The sequence below is a fragment of the Chanodichthys erythropterus genome, chromosome 15, assembly GCF_024489055.1.
Source record: "Chanodichthys erythropterus isolate Z2021 chromosome 15, ASM2448905v1, whole genome shotgun sequence".
Classification (NCBI taxonomy): Eukaryota; Metazoa; Chordata; class Actinopteri; order Cypriniformes; family Xenocyprididae; genus Chanodichthys; species Chanodichthys erythropterus.
The window spans coordinates 12,640,875-12,660,462 of NC_090235.1; the positions used below are offsets into that span (position 1 = coordinate 12,640,875).

General features: G+C 38.6%; 1 protein-coding gene across 6 annotated transcripts; it reads left to right on the plus strand.

The window, feature by feature from the left end:
- Positions 1 to 1,491: 1,491 nt before the first annotated feature.
- On the plus strand, positions 1,492 to 12,289 carry LOC137037833 (hereditary hemochromatosis protein homolog). 6 transcript variants are annotated; one of them, XM_067412158.1, is made up of 15 exons: positions 1,492 to 2,657; positions 2,750 to 2,950; positions 6,026 to 6,113; positions 6,361 to 6,621; positions 7,178 to 7,438; positions 8,102 to 8,383; positions 9,257 to 9,412; positions 9,490 to 9,531; positions 9,692 to 9,736; positions 9,869 to 9,955; positions 10,114 to 10,176; positions 10,258 to 10,296; positions 10,849 to 10,914; positions 11,025 to 11,063; positions 11,174 to 12,289. In XM_067412158.1, the coding sequence occupies exons 3-15, from the start codon at positions 6,029 to 6,031 to the stop codon at positions 11,188 to 11,190; spliced, it is 1,443 nt and encodes a 480-aa protein (XP_067268259.1). In that variant the 5' UTR covers positions 1,492 to 2,657; positions 2,750 to 2,950; positions 6,026 to 6,028; the 3' UTR covers positions 11,191 to 12,289. The 6 variants fall into 6 exon arrangements, with proteins under 6 accessions (XP_067268259.1, XP_067268260.1, XP_067268258.1 ...); XM_067412159.1 differs by having other exon boundaries at positions 1,492 to 2,291; XM_067412157.1 differs by having other exon boundaries at positions 1,492 to 2,950.
- Positions 12,290 to 19,588: the final 7,299 nt, after the last annotated feature.

Here is a 19,588-nt window from a genome sequence, read left to right on the forward strand (position 1 = left end):
CACTAACACACACCTGCACCAACACACACCTGCACTAACACACACCTGCACCACACACACCTGCACCACACACACCTGCACCAACACACACCTGCACCACACACACCTGCACTAACACACACCTGCACCACACACACCTGCACCAACACACACCTGCACCAACACACACCTGCACTAACACACACCTGCACCACACACACCTGCACTAACACACACCTGCACCAACACACACCTGCACCACACACACCTGCACTAACACACACCTGCACCACACACACCTGCACTAACACACACCTGCACCACACACACCTGCACCAACAGACACCTGCACCACACACACCTGCACCAACACACACCTGCACCAACACACACCTGCACCAACACACACCTGCTCCAACAGACACCTGCACCACACACACCTGCTCCACACACACCTGCTCCAACAGACACCTGCACCAACACACACCTGCTCCAACAGACACCTGCACCACACACACCTGCTCCACACACACCTGCTCCAACACACACCTGCACCAACACACACCTGCACCACACACACCTGCACCAACACACACCTGCACCAACACACACCTGCACCACACACACCTGCACCAACACACACCTGCACTAACACACACCTGCTCCAACAGACACCTGCACCACACACACCTGCACCACACACACCTGCACCAACACACACCTGCACCAACACACACCTGCACCAACAGACACCTGCACCACACACACCTGCACTAACACACACCTGCACTAACACACACCTGCACAACACACACCTGCACCACACACACCTGCACCAACACACACCTGCACCACACACACCTGCACTAACACACACCTGCACCAACACACACCTGCACTAACACACACCTGCACCACACACACCTGCACTAACACACACCTGCACCACACACACCTGCACTAACACACACCTGCACCAACACACACCTGCACCAACACACACCTGCACTAACACACACCTGCACCAACACACACCTGCACTAACACACACCTGCACTAACACACACCTGCACCACACACACCTGCACTAACACACACCTGCACCAACACACACCTGCACTAACACACACCTGCACTAACACACACCTGCACCAACACACACCTGCACCACACACACCTGCACTAACACACACCTGCACCACACACACCTGCACTAACACACACCTGCACCAACACACACCTGCACCACACACACCTGCACTAACACACACCTGCACCACACACACCTGCACTAACACACACCTGCACTAACACACACCTGCACCACACACACCTGCACTAACACACACCTGCACTAACACACACCTGCACCAACCTGCTCTCCGTTTCATCTGTAACTTTTTCTGAGCAGATTTCTGAGACTGTTTTAAATTCATGTTCCTCATAATCTTGAATCAGAATCTCTTGCAGCATCTCTTCTCTGATGATGAGGGCGGGGCAACCTGTCACTCACATGAGATCGACCAATAGCAAACCACAATCATCCAATCAATTCCCCACAGATAAATTCAAGCCCCGCCCTACATTTGTTCTTGTTCCAGATGCGTTTCACTCAGATATATGTAACAATAGAGGAGAAAAGATTAGCGCAACTTCTGTTTCATGCAAACTGTGAGGAAACTTGAAGCTAAATTTAATCCTCATACTGTGACTGTTACTTTAATGTTATTATACTTCACTTAGTTTACTGACATCATACTGAGCCATGGAAACCCTGTTCATAACAGGGAGTTTTTAAAAAGTGTTTTTTTATGCCAGGAAAAGTTTTTTTTTTTTTTTTAACAGTGTTGCATTTTACAGTGAAATATGGAACATTGTTAAAAAGATAAAAAAAAAAAACTTTGCTCAGCTCTAAAACACTTTTTCGGCACATTGCACTCTTTTTCGTATTACACGTTGCCTGTACGATCAGGGCTTTTTCCCGTTACTTTTTGTGCTGTAAGCTATTGTAAATATATTGTGTTTTTCTTAGTCATGCATAAACCATTTGTTACGGTAAGCAGTAGAATTATCTTTCTGCCTGTCATGTAGCCTTTCATAAGCAGTTTGAAGGATTTTACTGTAGATTTCATGTTTTCTCTTAATCGGAGCAGAGGTGAACCATAGACAGTATTACGTAAGAGGTTTGTTTCTTCGTTTCATTTTATTCAGTAGTTTTTTATCAATGCACAGTAATGATTTCTTAATGTAACCAGCAGAGGGCAGCATGAACCTGAGAGGCAAGAACGTTTAAAGAACCCTGGAAATTAAAGGTTTATGGCTTTTATTCTGTGTATGTAGCTCTGAAATCATCTATATTGCGTAGTGTCCTACTAAAAGTAACCAAAATCATGTATACTGTATTTACAGTCTCTAATGTGAGCTGTATATGGGTTTATTTCACATGTGTGTCAGTGTTTACAGGAATCATATTAATAAATATAACTGAAGATTTCATTGTGTCTTTGAGTAGCTATAATAGAACTCTAAATGTAGTTCTCAGATAGAATAACCAGTGATTAAGTCAATATATCCTGCATGAGGATTCAGATGTCCAGTTTGTCTTTGTTGTTTCATTTTCTCCATCAAGCAGATTGAGTTTCTCATCTCAAAAACAGACAGCAGCAGTAAATGATTGTGTGAGTTTGTTATTCTGAATGTTTGAGTGTTTGAGAGCCACTGAGACTCACTGGCTTCAGTTTTACTGTGTGATTTTCATGTTTTTGACCAGCGAGAAACTGATGATTTACACACAAACAAAAGATGATCCACTTTAACAGACTGTCAGCTAAAACACTCTCCACATGAGCTTTATGTGCTCTTGATCACAGACAACATGGAGTAGAAATTTTCATCCTCTCTGGAGACAGACTGTGATTGGACACTGACAGCGAGGGAAAGCAGAGGCTCCTGGGAGATTTCAACTATAAATGTAAGAAAAAGTAAATACAAAAGTAATGTAAAGGCCTATGACTTATTTGAAATGATGGTATAAATTGAAAATGTAATATGTTAACATATTCAAAAACTGGTCTTTCTGGTCTATTAGGCTGGATTATGCTGTTTTCACAAGAGAATAAGTACTGACATAGACCTAAATCTTTGTTTATAAGATGTTCACAGACAGACAAATTTCACACCAAAAACTGATGATCCATCTTTATTTTCAGCATTGTGTTGGTCCCATCAAAATAAAGTGATTTGTTCTCATTATTTAGTTCTTGTATGTGGCATGATAGATCGCTGTAGCACCTCAGCTCAAGCAGCAGTTGAACTGATCATCTCTCTTTAGTACTATTTATAGCACAGAATTAACATGAATGAACATCAGAGAGGGTATGTTGAAAGATACAGTACAACTTACTGAAATGTATGATAATCACTCAGTTGACCCTTCGCAAAGACCTGTCCCCCTTAGTTACTGTTGCTTTGTCCAACAAGCCGTGGCGCTGTGACGCCACACACAGTGAAAAATACATTGCAGAACAAAGAGGAAGCTGACAACATGTCGACAGACAAGACAGAGCAGGTTACTTTTGATATTAAACGACGTCCCAGCTTTAAAACTGTGTAGTTTTTAAGAAATTCAAACAATAAAAACCGTTTTGTGGCTCTTTAATGTGTCGTGACCATGACTCGTGACAGATTGCTGTAGCGCCTCAGCTCAAGAGGCTCGTAAACCGATCATCTCTTACTACTAGTCCATTTATAGCATCAAATAAACATGAAAGCAGATGAGAATGTATGTTGTTTCAAACGTGTAGATACGTCAATATATAATATATAATTTTTCAAGTTTAACTCCACTGAGGTAAATCTTCTAACTACTGGCTGCTTTGTCGGACAAAATGGCGGATGCAGCGTTCTGATTGGTTAGATTGCTTGTCAATCAAACTCCCAGCGAAGGGTCAATTAGTGTTTAAACTGCTGAAAGATGTCAATAAAACAGCTTGTAAACCATGTACACAATCATTTACCTCAGGAGAGCCATTCAGTGATCATTGGGCTTGGCTTAATGCTTCAGCATACCAAGACAATTTGGACAATTTCATGCTCCCAACTTTGTGGGAACAGTTTAGGGATGACCCCTTCCTGTTCCAACATGACTGCGCTCCAGTGCACAAAGCATGAGCGACTTTGGTGTGGAGGAACTTGACTGGCCTGCACAGAGTCCTGACCTCAACCCAACAGAACACCTATGGGATGAATTAGAGCGGAGACTGTGAGCCAGGCCTTCTCACCAACATCACTGCCTGACCACACAAATGCGCTTCTAGAAGAATGGCTAAAAATTCCCATAAACACACTCCTAAACCTTGTGGAAAGCCTTCCCAGAAGAGTTGAAGCTGTTAGAGCTGCAAAGGCCGGGCCAACTCCATATTAAACCCTACAGATTAAGAATAGGATGTCATTAAAGTTCATGTGCATGTAAAGGCAGATGTCCCAAAACTTTTGGCAATATGGTGTAGCTGTGACAGTAAACCCCTCCCAGAAAGGTGCATCCTCACGCTAATAGTCCAGTAGAAAGGAGGATGCTCAGGTGGAGGATGTGCAGTAGGTAGAGGACAGGAAACCAGGGGAAGTGAGAAACCACGGTAGTGCAAATGGTCGGAGGAGCCAAGGAGAAGCCCGGAGCCCAGCCAGGATGGAATCCCACAGTAGCGGTGTAGGAGGGAGGAGCTGTGGCTGGGATCTCCTTTATGAGGCCATGGTGACAGAGCCAATGGTGGTGGAGCCCTAAGCTCAGATGGAGAGCAGATGGAACCAAGAGACTCTGAAGGCTTCGGAGGCCATAATGGAGCTGCAGTGACGACCCCCCAAGGTGGAACCAGGGTAACAGAGGGCTGAGGCAGAACCTGAGCATCTGAGGGGGAGCCGTAGGGGTGGAGAGTGGGAGCGCAGCAGACGGTGGACCGAAGGAGCCCAGTGGAGCGTAAGGGCGGTGGTCCCTGGTGGAGCCATGGGAGGCAGGGGGTGAAGAGCGAAGGCGGAGGTGTCAGGGTTATGGGCCAAGGTGGAGTGATGGAATTGGCAGCTAGAGGCAGATCCAGGGGATCCACTTGCCCAGGAGGAGCTGGCTCATGGAAGGCCCGAGGTGCATCCACATTGCCTAAGGGGAGGCTGAGGAGGAGCAGAGGGGCTGATGGGAGGCAGCAGAGACTAGGCAGAGGAATCAGGTGATCCTGGAAGAGGAGGTGGAGAGGGAGGCTGGGCGGGATCAGCGAAGATGAAGGCAGGCAGCAGGAGCAGGGAATCATCCTTTTCCCAAATCCATCCACTGATACTCATGTTTAAGCGTCTGTTATCGGGCTGTGCTTGACAAATAATGTATGCTTTACTGACATTGTTTTTTTCTGTCCTTCAAACGTCTTAAAATGCACATATGCACAGCTGTGAAATCAAAATGTTCTCAGAGGGTCATTGCCCCCGAACCCCACTATCAAACACTATTTTGTGATCTCGGTAATTATGAAACCCTGTGTACGGCCCTGGGAGTGAATACTTGTGTGTGGCATTTTTTTGTTTTTGTTACCTCCAAGACTGTGAAATGATGAGGCAAAACTGAATAAAGAGAATTAATTAATTGTACATTTATGTTTGCCAATAAAAAATATTGCATACAGCCACTGATGTTTTTAAGACCTAGAAACGCCCCTGGATGATGGTAAATAACACAATGCTGCCCACTGCTGTACGGACAGTGTCAGTGGCGCACATGTGTAAAGACTCGATTATTTTGATTTTTATACCATTACATGCCCCTATCACCTTTTTAGTTATTCTCTTTCTTTACTGTTGAAGGCCTATTAGTGATGTATCCATACGTAACTGTATAATGTGTAATTTGCATTAAAATAACATAATAATAATAATAATAATAATTTTATATTTTTTAACTTATTAAACAAAATCGCTTAATCATTTCTAGCGCTTTAAATGCAGACACGTAAAATTACGCGCATTGGTATGCGGATGTTTTATTTTTAAACGTTTTTTTTTTTTTCAGTCTATGGTTCAAACTAAAGCACAAAAATCTGCAATGTTCTCAGTCAAAGTTCTCCTCCTGATTTCCGCTATTTTGCCATCTCGGAGTGGTAAGAAAACACCATTGGCTTGCCTCCATATTTTTACTATGTGAAACGTTTCATTCACCTCTAGAAGATTATATAACGCATTCACATTCAGTGTTTGGACATAAGAGTTGTGTTAAGAGAATGTTGTACAGAATACATGTTTAAACCATTTATTTAACTTAAGATGTATTCTTTGGGCAGGTTATGTTTAAACTTTGTTTCTTTTTTTTTTTGTTTGAACAAGTTTCTTCCTCCTTCCTCATTTCAGAAATGTATTCTCTATCCTACATGTACAGCGTCATATCAAAATCTGGAGAAATGTCTGAATTCTACACCTCAGTTGAACTCAATGACATTCAGATGAGTTTGTGTCACAGTGTGAATAAAGCAGATTTCATGACTCAGTTGTGTGAGGAATCTGAGAGACTCTTTAAGGAAAGTGATGATCTGCATTATAAACAACAGTGGCTTCAGATCAACCTTAAAACACTGATGGAGCACAAGAGGAAGAGCAGCACACGGGACACAGGTGATTGTGTTGAGGGACAGTGGGGTCAGTTGGGGGTAAGATGTGCCATGTCAAGTAATTTGAGTCATTGAGGAATGCATAAAAAAATTTAATTTCCAAAAAAATAATTTCCTAATGAATAATCCCATTCAAAATCTAATTTAGGTTGCATATTATTCCTATTTTCTTAAATCAATTAAACAAGTTCGATATTCAAAGTATTTCAATGTAGTGAAACATTTTTCTTTAGTTATAAATGAATGCAAATATGCCTAATAACTGCTTCCACCTTTAAGACTGATCTAGATAATGCCATAATGAGAAAGGTTATGACAGATTTTAACTAATATATGTTTGTTTTGAGAAATTTATTTTACTTGCCATGTAGATTTGGCATAAATTTGCTCATAACTTTTCTCTTGTGTAATTGCTCAAAAACAAGCAAATGTATATGATAAAAATGACAAATACAGTTCACCTGCTGACACATCTTACCCCACTCTCCTCCACATTTTGAATAATATCACAGTCAGATTTAGTGAATTCTGTATTCTGTTCTTAATCTTCTATGTTCCAGATCTTCATGTTCTTCAGTGGATTCACGGCTGTGCAGTTGAACGTCACTCTAATGGTTCAGTCATGTTTCTTCAAGGCACTGATGAATACGCCTATGATGGCCAGACCTTGACCTTTGACCTCTCAATGCACTGGAAGCCTTTAGTCCTTGACCATGACATCATCTGGAACAGAAAATCAGTTTCCAGACTGGAGAGGAAATGTGTGAAAACATTAACCAGATTCATTGAGCGTCAGCGAGAGAGAAAGTTCATCATGAAATGTGAGTTTATCACACTCTTATAGTTCACATAAGAATCTGTAAAAATGTCAACATCAGATGATGGGTGGTGTCATCCTCGGCCACACTGAACTGGTAAGCAGCACCTGCTCAAATTTTGATTAAGAACTTTTACTTTTCATAATATTAAATTCAGATCAATTTTTCACTTCCTGCTGTTGTAACTATGCTTTTCTCTTACATGTGAAAGATGATTACTAAAAAAATTGAGGAATTGCTTATTTCAGATTTACCCACCCCAAAAGGATAAGTAAAAAAAGTTTGTTGATTGTAGCAAGGTTTGTTGATCAGGGAAGGAGGAGGCGTTATTCATATAAAATAAACAAACACAAAATGAAAGTAAAAGCGGCAGCCCCTCATGGACGACTGCCACACACACATCAACAAAACATGACATAAATAGCCCAGGCCTGGTCCTCTCTCGTCCGTCACTGCCGTTGCTCCTCCTTTTATGCTCCCGGAGCTTATCAATCACGCCACCGGCCTCGTCCTGACTGCCACATTGATTTACATGCAGGTCAAGCTACATCTCTATATGACTGGAATGAGCTGCAAAGTAGACCAGTATGCCTGAGACTACTGAAGCATCTATCATTACCGTTATCACTTGGATGAATCAGTTGGGTTTATCTCTCTGTTTTTCAGCTCCTTCCAAAGCTTACTTATTTGTAAAAGCGTCTGGATCATCAGTCAAGCAGCTGCTGGTGTGTTTGGCCACAGGCTTCTACCCTAAACATGTGCAGATGGAGATCAGACACAATCAGATGCCGTTACCTGATGAGCAGCTGAACTCAGATGGAATCAGACCGAACGCAGACGGATCCTTTCAGCTGATGAAGAGCCTGGAGATCCTGCCGTCTGAAACATCTCAGTATCAGTGTGTGGTGGAGCGAAGGATTCTGACAGAAGACACAGAAGAACTTGAAAGTAAAGATACTGAGATGTTTGTTTCATGCAGAACTGGCTGTTTGTTTGAAATTTAATCTATGGTTTCATAAGATCTCCTCAGAATCGGAATGTGCTTTATTCAGCAATTGATAAGGTTTCCTGAAGGTACGCTGTAGATTAAAATATAGAATATAGGTACTGCACACCAGCCCACTTCGAGCACTTCATACATGTGTACATATGCAGAGAGGGAAAGAATTAAATAAGTAGAATTAAATAAAAACTAGTGATGCATCGAAATTTTGTCAACCGAAAGTTTTCGGCCAAAACATTTTTTTTTTTAATCATTGACCAAACAGTGACTTTTAATCAGCTCCAATAGTGCATTTTGACCAGGTCAGTGTCTATTTTGTTTAACGGTTCAACATGTCAGGTGTGTGGACTGACAATTTTGATTTCTCAATTTTAATCAATACTGATATGGATTCTCGAGATCAATCATTAATCTGTGCTGTTTTTATTTGAGGCGTGAACAAAACTTCACTGAACTTTTGTAGAGCAGCTGCCATCCAACAATCACAAGCTTTGTTTCTTCAAATTGTACTTGTAGTTCAAATGCTTGTACAGAATCACAGATCCTCTGACTAGAACAACTAGTGAATTGTCTGAATGTTCAAAAATCAGCAAATGGTTGTAAAGCTAAATGTCTAGCATTGTTAACAAATGTGTAAAAGGAATCAGAATAAAATTACCTAGAACATGACAAACACACACACACAAAAAAAATAGTAAAGTACTGAAGAGCTCCAGACTGAGGTAGATATCAGTGCAGCCATCCTAATGACCATTATCAGTGTTACATGTGATTTAACACTAAAACTTGACAAATAATGGATTTTTGTTCTCTGACAGGTGCAGATGAGGCCTCTGACTATGAAGGCATTGACTTGGATCACAAAAGAAGCTCACTGTGGGTGTGGGATGTAGTAATTGGATCCGTTTTCACCATCATCTACTTCATCATTGCCCTCATATTTTATAAACTTAGAAAATATGGCAAACATATAAGTGAGTATCATTTTAAGTCCCTTAAAGTCATAAATATGGACAGAAGAGAGAATGACTGTTAATGTTTAACATTTCAGAAGAGCAGGACACACTGAAGACACCATCACTGCAACTATCAGGTGACTCTGACTCTAATAGAAGTTACTCATTAAAGCACAACACATGTCCAGATGTGTCCTGAAGAGATTCCTGCTCCTGACAGTGAAGAACTCAAAACACACTGTGATCATTTCATTAACAATGTAACATCATCTGTGTTATTATTTCATGATTCTGCAGCGTTTCATAAAACACAGATGAAACCAGAACTGTTGGAGAAAATAAGTGAGTCTGAATTGCTAAAGCACAAATGAAAATAAAAAGTTACAGTCACTGTAATGTACATGTACTGTGTCCATGACTAAATGCATGAACATGATTTACAACCATCAATTGATTCAATCTGAACTCCATCAGGAGCAGAAAGATGTGCAGGTTTGACTGATGCTTTAAATGATGAATCAGGTGATGAAAACACCACAGATCCCAGAATGGAGGAACACAGTAGGTCCTGAACACACACACACACACACACAGTGTTTGTTCATTGCAGTCACTGGTATAAACAGAAGCTTCTTCAGATGTTCTTCAGTTCTTCTTCAGATCTTCTTCAGATGTTGTTCAGGTGTGTTTCATGAATGGTTTCTCTCCGTCTCTTTCAGCTGAGGAGGTTCATGACACTCAAAGTCTTTGTGACACTGAAGCGACTCCAGCAGCAGCTCGAGGTCAGAACATCTGAATTCATCTCTTATCTGACGCTGATTCTTCATCTCACTCACTGAACGTGTCTGTAATGACTTTTCTAGGTGCGATGGGCTCCAAAATCATCTCTCTGCCTAACTTTGGTGAGTTACTGTCACAGTCACAGTCTGTTTCACTGCGCCCGGACTCCATTTCCCATAATCCCCTCTGACCCACACCTGCACCCAGTCAACTCATCATCATGGATTCCCGACACCTGGGCTGCGTTCAGCCCCGACAAAACGTTTTTTAAACAGAAACGGTGATGCGTTGAATCAAAGCCACTGTTTTACACTAAACAATACTTTCATTGGGAACTATATGTAGATTTTATCTTGATAAAAATGTATTTTTTAAGAGAAGGCAGACACTGTCATTACACGATAGGCTGAGAGGTGCCACACGTGATTAAGTTAGCCGTTACGCTTTCTCCAATGGAGAGAGATACAGACCCTCTTATCTCCCCGTTATATACAATCTCTGGTTGAACACCCTGTTCTGATGACGCAAGAGATGCAACTATGGCAGCTGAGAAGGCCATTTTTTGTGTTCTTTTTGAAGAATTTTCAGAGCCTTATTAAATCAGTATAAAAGCCTTATTAATCCAGAATAAAAGGACAGGACTGATTTTTTTTTTTTTTTTTTTTTTTTTTTAGCCATGGAGAGAGAAGACACTGATCAGAAAACATTTACCTACAATGTCTTGCTGTTACCACTGCCAAGTAAGATCAGTATCTTCTTTTATTTATATATATATATATATATTTATATATATATATATATATATATATATATATATATATATATGTAATGCTGTTATTCTGTTTTTCAGGACGCTGGAGATCTAAGGACATTTCACTGCCAAATCTTGGTAATGTTTCAATTAATTTATGTCAGTAATTTACATTTTAAATGTAGTTTTCTATTTGATATTGGTGTATTAAAAATAGAACTTCTGCGGTTTTTAATAACTTTTGTTAGTGTGTTTTTCAGTTTGACAGAAAGGACTCCAGTGACTCCAGTTAGAAGATCAAGCAGTTCCTCCTGCTCTCCGTTTTTCTGAGCAGCTTTTTTGAGACTGTTTTAAATTCATGTTCCTCATAATCTTGAATCAGAATCTCTTGCAGCATCTCTTCTCTGATGATGAGGACGGGGCAACCTGTCACTCACATGAGATCCACCAATAGCAAACCACAATCATCCAATCAATTCCCCACAGACAAAATCAAGCCCCGCCCTACATTTGTTCTTGTTCCAGATGCGTTTTACTCAGATATATGTCACGATACAGAAGTAAAGACTAGTGCAACTTCTGGTCCATGCATTTTTAATCCTCATACTGTAGACTGTTATTAACTGATGACATCATGCTGAGTCATGGAAACCCTGAACACACCAGGGAGTTTTACAAATAGTGTTCTTTATGCCAGGAAAAGTTATCAGAAAAATAAACAGACTTTTTGACAATGTTGCTTTTTATAATGAAATATGGAATGGTGACTTTTCTAGTTTTGCTCGGCTATAAAATCCTTTATCGGCTCATTGCACTCTTTTTTGTATTACATGTTGCCTGTAAGATCATGTATTCAATGCAGTTTTTTTCCCGTTACTTTTTGTGCTGTTAGAAATTGTAAATATACAAAAATGTGTTTTTCTAAGTCTTGTATAAACCATTTTTTACGGTAAGCAGTAGAATTATCTTTCTGCCTGTCATGTAGTCTTTCATAAGCAGTTTGAAGGGATTTCATGTTTTCTCTAAATCAAAGCAGAGATGAACCATAGACAGTATTATATAAGAGGTTTGTTTCTTTGTATCATGTTATTCAAAAGTTTTTTTCAATGTACTGTATTGATTTCTTAATGTAACCAGCAGAGGGAAGCATGAAACTGAGAGACAAGAACTTTTAAAGAATTCTGGAAATTAAAGGTCTTTGGCTTTTATTCTGTGTATGTTGCTCTGAAATCATCTATTGTGTGGTGTCCTCATAAAAGTAACCAAAATCATGTATACTGTATTTACAGTCTCTAATGTGAGCTGTATATGGGTTTATTTCACATGTGTGTCAGTGTTTACAGGATTCATATTAATAAATATAACTGAAGATTTCATTGTGTCTTTGAGTAGCTAATAGAACTCTAAATGTAGATCTCAGATAGAATGACCAGTGATTAAATCAATATATCCTGCATGAAGAGGGTAGTATGTGATTTTGATTCAGATGGTCAATTTGTCTTTGTTGTTTGTTTCTCTGCGTCATGCAGATTGAGTTTCTCATGTCAATATAAGTAACCCAGGCCCAGGCACGATACCGCTTTGATTCAGAACACAAGTTTCAAACATATTGACAGGACTGCCAGCTCTCGGGTCAGATATGGCTCTGAGTGTGAGACTCATGCAACTGATGCTTTCACGTCATTCAAATCTCTTCAAAAATTCTCTCAATTTTTTTACGAAATTCAAACAATAAATGCCGGTTGGAGCTCTTTAATGTGGCGTGACAGATCACTGTAGCGTCTCATTTCAAGCAGCAGCTGAACTGATCATCTCTTCCTCTTTACTAGTCAGTTAAAGCACGAAATAAACATGAATGAACATTAGTGAGGGTTTGTTGAAAGATACAGTACAACTTACTGAAATGTCTCATGTAATCGCTCAGTTTAAACCACTGAAAGATGTCAATAAAAAACAAACTCAGAACATAACTTTGACATTAATGTATGAGCTGATTGAGAGAGATTTTTTAATCCAAATTAATTGATTTTTAATCAGAATCGAAAAAAACAAAAACACAAAAACCTTGAATCACAATAAGTGTATTGATATCGTCAAAACATTTGGTAACTAAACAGAATTTCAATTAAGTTAGGGACAACAAGGCTCTTAGACTATATATGAGTGCTCCTTGAAATTATTTGAGTAAGACCAAATTTTAACTTTTTACCTAAATGATGTTGGTTTTTTGCCTAAATTCTAAATGATCCAACAAAATTAGCCTAGACTGTCAGGGTTCTGTCACTTCAGTCTTGTTTATTTCTTGGTTTTGTGACAGAGCTCTGACACTCCCGTTCTTGTCGGGTTTTTGTGTGAGCGTACGGTCTCGAGGGTTCTCGGGGCTGTGCGCTCTCTTGTCTGCGTGCCTTGTTTCATGTTGGGAGCGTGGCGTTCGAAACCAAACTAGACACGAGTGCCGGACTCGTGTCTAGTTTGGTTTCGGTTTCGTGTCGGGATTTGGACACTCGCGCTCCCAGTCCTGTCTTTGTTGTGAGCGCACGGTCGAGTGTTCTTTCACTTGCCGTGCGTTCTTGTCTCCTGTTTTGTCTCTTGTATTGTCATGTTGTGTAGCACGTGGTTATTTCCACCTGCCGCGTGCTTTCATGTTGTTTTTGTCTTGTATTGTGTAGCACGCAGTCTGTGTTTCACGGGCTGCGTGCTCTCATGTTTTGTTTTGTGTGAACACGTGGCTTATGAGTTTTCATAGTCACGTGTTCATGTCTCGTCTTGTGAAAGCACATGGCTTGTGATTTGTCTTCATTGGCCATGTGCTTGTGTCTTTGTTTTGTTTTGGTGTGAGCACATGGCTTGTCATGTGTTTCTTTGTGCCATGTGCTCTCACGTCTATTGTCTTGACCCCGCCCACCTTGTTACCTCATTATTGGTTGATTTGCCCCACCTGTCCTCCCTCATTACCTGCCTTGTTTGCTCTCCTATTTATTCTCCTTGTGTTTGCAGTCCTGTGCTGGTTCGTTGTCATAATTTGTCATTTATAATGTCATATTTTCCCTGGTGTTTTCGTCAAGTCAAGTCAAGCCAAGTCATGTCATGTCTTGTTTTTTAAGTCTGTTTTCCCCCAAGGGGTAGTTTTTGTTGTGTTTTTGTTTTATTTTTATTATTAATAAAAGCCCTCTTCCCTGCATTTGAGTCCTCGTCCTTCCAAACCTGACATAGACAGAGCAACAGAGCATGTTTTAGTACACATTATTTAACATTTTAGCTGTAAAAACACCCTTCACTCTACAGTTCTTTGAATGACTGTAAAAGATCCACCTTCAAATAAATGCCAATTAATAGTGTATATTTGAGAATGAATATTTAGTAATATTTATGACATTACAGTTGGGAAATTAGGAAAACATTTCCTTAATTTCTTCTCTTGCACAAGATAAACCATTGAGCATTTATTTTGGTGGAAAGCAAACGTGCCTCACACAAACCTAGTCAAATGCTGTAATCATCTGTCCACAAAAATGTTGGAACTTATGCAAATGTCAAAATAAAGCATTCCCAAGTGCATGTTAAACTTATAGCATGTGCATAGATCCGAGATCTGTGATCCGAGCCACTTTGAATAATTGGCCCCAGGACCTTTGCAAGTCATAATCCATCCCTGGAAAAGAGGAAGAGATGATCGGTTCACATGCCACTTGAATTGAGGAGCTACGGTGATCTGTCATGCCACGTTAAAGAGTGCCAAAACGGTATTTATCAGTTTACTTCATACTGTACAGCAGTTTCTTCATCATTAGTAAGTCTGTGTGTCACATGATATGGCCTCAACGTTTTTATTCTTCTGATTTCAGCTATTTTCCCCTCTCAAAGTGGTAAGAAATCTTTTTTTACTTGATTTATCTCCATATTCTTAATGTACATTCATTGCATTCACTTGTGTCTGTATTAGATAGTATTCCTATGGAAAAAAATGATCCAAACTGAGCAAACACTGAGAAGTTTGGTCAAATTTAATGTCATTAATCTTGATGTCCAGTGTGTTTGCTTTTACCTTTGAATTGCTCAGGTTTAGGTTTAAACTTTCGTTGTTACACTGCTGCATGGTGAATTTTTCTCTTCTTGTTTCGTCTCTCTCCCTCATTTCAGAAATGCATCTGACTGAACACTTCATCAGGGGGAAACATCATTCAAAAAAGACAGGTCAGAGTTTATCATTCATAAAATCTCTCATTCATTATCAGTGTTATGTCTGATGTTGCTCCATTATAACTGAACTAATGTTGATGAATGATGTTTTTCTGTGACAGATGAAGCGAATGTCCTGCTGCCGCTGCTCATTGGATTTATAGTTGTTTTAGTTGTTCTTGCCATCATTCTTCTTGTTTTTTATCTGCTGAGAAAATGTGTTAAACGTAGAAGTGAGTATTATTCCTGTGAGTCCTTTATATACGTGTTAATATTTATAATTTCATAATACACTGCCCGGCCCCAAAAAAAAAGTCACTGTTTGGATTTTAATAGTCAAATACTAGAGAGTCTATGGATGGATCATTATTATTGCAGTGATTATTATGTTTATAGCATGTTTTATGTTTGACAACAGTTCTTTTAACCCTTAAAGATGGAGTGTGTAGCTTTTCCATGTAGGAAGACGTACCAAGGCCACATTCCAGGATGACAATGTCAAGATTCATCAGGGTAAAAAATAGTTCAGAGAGCTTGAAGAATCATTTTTAAACATGAATTTGCATCTCTGAGTCCTAAACTTAATCTCAGTGTAAGTTTTTGGGATGTGCTGGAGGAGACTTTATAGAGTGCTTGACTCTTGCATCGTCAATACAAGATCTCGACAAAAAATTGATGCACCTCCTGATGGAAATAACATCACAACATTTATTTTCATCAAGATGTGCATCAATTTTTGCTACATAAAACATGCTAGAAACATAATAATCACTGTAATAACAACCCATCCATAGACTCTCTAGTATTTGCCCATTAAAATCCAAACAGCAACTTTTTTTGTATAACTGGAAATATCAGAAGCTCAAAACACAATATTCTGCAACACTCTCATGTAATCAGTCAAGTTGTGAATCAGAGATCAGGACTGTGTCATTAACATTCATCTCTGTATCTTTTAGCCTTGGAAATAGATTGTCCACCTTCAGGTGAGTCCATGTACAGTATATAAAAATTTGAATATTTTAGGAAACTATTTTATAAATTCAGGTATATCAGTGCTGTTTTGATTTTTGTCAGATCAAAAAATTGTTTTAGTCTTCAAAAAGAATCAGAACTATCAGAATCATATTCTAATGTTTCATATTTTGCATGAGCGGTTTATGAGTCAAGAATAAATCTTTACATCTCATAATGATAAACTGAGGTCAGATGAAGAGACTGACTGCTAAAATGTATTATTTCAGGTGATTTGCTGGAACTAACAATAGATGCGAGTAAATCTAACTCTTCAAAAGTACAAATCAGAATAAAATAACTTTTTTTGACAAATTAGGTGCATGAATTTGTGCCATTGACATTATCATTTATAGTCCTATATAAGATTCTGTAATGTATTTTACATGTACCTCACATTGATAATTCATTCTGTACTTTGATCCAGAGTGCTGACATGATGTTTTCTTTCTTTTAGATTGTGACATTGAAAGATGTGAGTTTCCTGCACTAATATATTTTTACTTTCTTTAATTGTTCAGTTTATTTAACACAACAAAGCAGCGTATCAATAAGAAGCAAACTAAATCAATATTCACAACATTATTTCAGTCCATACAAACCAAAATGACTTTAAGTACAAAAATAACAAAAATGTCCTTAAACTCGTCTTTATTTTTGGTGTTTAGTTTCATTATGTCTCGTACATTTCAAAGGAGTTTTGCTCTTGTTCTGTCTGTTAATCTTTGTTTCAGATCAAGAGTTTCGAGGCCTGTGGCTGGAACGTGAGTCTGAATTGTTAAAATTCTCAAACGTATTAATGAATTTATTCATTTGTTATTATTTCCATGAACAACATGTTCATTTTTTTTAGCTTATTTGAAAATAAATTTACGTACACTTTTATTTTTACTTTCTTGAATTGTTGTATTTAGCATAACAAAAGCTCTAAATCAAAATGTACGTTCACAATTTCACTCAACACAGACCAAAATTACTTTATGTACAAAAGTTAATCTTCAGAGATCACTCTGACCATAAACTGAAGTGGCAAGATATGATATAATATGTTGTTTATTATTTCATGTGATTCTGCAGCGCTTCATGAAACACAGAAGAAACCAGAACTGTTGGAGACAATAAGTGAGTCTGAATTGCTAAGTCCATAAATTAAAACCCTCTGATTTAAAAATGTTTGGTTTACTGTCACTGTACAGCTTCACTGTGAACATGTTTAATAACCATCATTTGATTCATTTCATCATTTCATTCTGAACTCTCCAGCTTTAAATACTGATTTAGATGATGAAAACCCAACAGATCCCAGAACAGAGGAGGAGGTTCACAGTAGGTCCTGAACACACACACACACACACACACACACACACACACACACACACACACACACACACACACACACACACACACAGTGTTTGTACACTGTAGTCACTGCATGGTAAACAGAAGCTTCTTCAGTTCTTCTTCAGATGTTCTTCAGATGTTGTTCAGATCTTCTTCAGATGTTGTTCAGGTGTGTTTCATGAATGGTTTCTCTCGTCTCTTTCAGCTGAGGAGGTTCATGACACTCAAAGTCTTTGTGACACTGAAGCGACTCCAGCAGCAGCTCGAGGTCAGAACATCTGAATTCATCTCTTATCTGACACTGATTCTTCATCTCACTCACTGAACGTGTCTGTAATGACTTTTCTAGGTGCAATGGGCTCCAAAATCATCTCTCTGCCTAACTTTGGTGAGTTACTGTGGGTTTAATGGTTTTATTTTTTGTCAGACAGACACTGGATGTGAGTTTTTTTTTTTTTTTTTTCCAGCCATGGAGAGAGAAGACATTGATCAGAACACTGTTACCCAGAATGGTAACAGCGATGACTCCAGTTAAAGATGTTCAGGTTGTTTTGAAGAATCAGATCTAGAGCTTTACTTCCATCATCAATGCCAAAAGAACATGGAAACCTGAACATCACAGTCATCTGTGCTTGTTTCATTATAAACCCGTGACCGTTAATGTGAGGATTTTACGTCTAAGAGCTTCAGGAGCTCAAACACCTGATCAACATTATGGACATTTGGACACATCCTCAATGAACCAACAAAAAGATGATTTCAATTATTATTATTAAATTATTATTTAAACTAATAACAGTAATTGTGTATGTTTGTATTAGAAATGTGTTAATTAATCACTAGTTCAAAAATCATTGATTTCAAAAGGTCATTTGTGTTTGTGTTGATTTATGTTCAAAAGAACTGCATTACATTAAGTCTATAAATGATATTATACAACAAAAGTGAGTTTAAGAGTTTAAGAACTGATCTGAACTTTTTCATTTCCTGCAGCCTCTAAAAAGCTCTAAAATCAAGTTTTTTTGTTTTCTGAAACAACAAAGACATTGTACATTTGGCTCATTATTGTGCCCTATTCACAGGAGTCATTTTGACTTGTTTAATTAACATCACGCTCTTACTGTCTGTCTCAATGAGTTTGTGTTTAGTTTAGTACCTTTGATGTAGAAGACTAATGCTAGAAACATCTTCTGGACCGATTTCTTTAATCTAAAACTGAGATTAAATCATTAAATTCAAGCCGACCTTTCATGTCCCTCCTTCTTCCATGGTGCAAATGACAAACTCTTGAAATGGGTAAAATTAGGAGACTGATAAAAGTGAAGAAAACTCTCAGTAAATCCATTAGGTTTGTGTTCTTTGTTTCTTCTATTTTATGCACTCAAAAAAACAAAAGTAACCCTTTTTTCGATTAATAGTGAAATTCTATCAAATTAAATTGGATAATCCTTACATATTATGAATTAAGAATTTTAAATGAGTAAAAAAAAAATCTAAAGTTTAATTAAACATTTTGTATAAATATTAAACTTTTTTTTTTATATATGTATGAATCACAAACTAAATGGTCCATTGCCTTGTTCCATTCAGATGCATTTGATTCTGTATTCAGTTCTGATTGTAACCAGCAGAGGGCAGCATGAATCTGTTTGTCTGAGAGTCCTGAATCTTCCCAGCTAACAAAAATATTGTAAGAATGTTTTGCTGTCATTCCCATTACAGTCTGCTGAACACAGTTCTCTATTAGACACATCACTCAAAACTAACAGCTGCTGTTTCATTTAGAAAACACTGTCACAGTCATCTCCTGATAACCTAATGATCATGTGAAAACACTCGTACCTAAACTGATCACTTAGAAATCAAAACTCTGTTTTGAGAAACAAATACATGTTTGATCCTTGCATTTCAGTTTATTTTGTAAATATTATATGAATATGCAAACAAGTCAGCTTTATTTCTGTAGCACTTCACACGACACAGATTGTTTCACAGCAGCTTCACAATAACGAATTCAAATTCTGCTGTAAAGCAGCTCATAATAACAAGCCAATATTGTCATTCTACAGCTCAAGTCAGTTCAGTTCAATAACTGTAAAGTTCATCAGTTGTGCATACATACTGTAAAT

What these genes read in the sequence shown, in the direction of transcription:
- LOC137037833 (XM_067412157.1), top strand. Translation starts at nt 6,029, where the DNA reads ATGGTTCAAACTAAAGCACAAAAATCTGCAATGTTCTCAGTCAAAGTT. An exon ending in GAGCAGCACACGGGACACAG is followed by an intron (nt 6,622 to 7,177) that starts GTGATTGTGTTG and finishes TCTATGTTCCAG; the next exon opens with ATCTTCATGTTCTTCAGTGG. An exon ending in TCCCAGAATGGAGGAACACA is followed by an intron (nt 9,956 to 10,113) that starts GTAGGTCCTGAA and finishes CGTCTCTTTCAG; the next exon opens with CTGAGGAGGTTCATGACACT.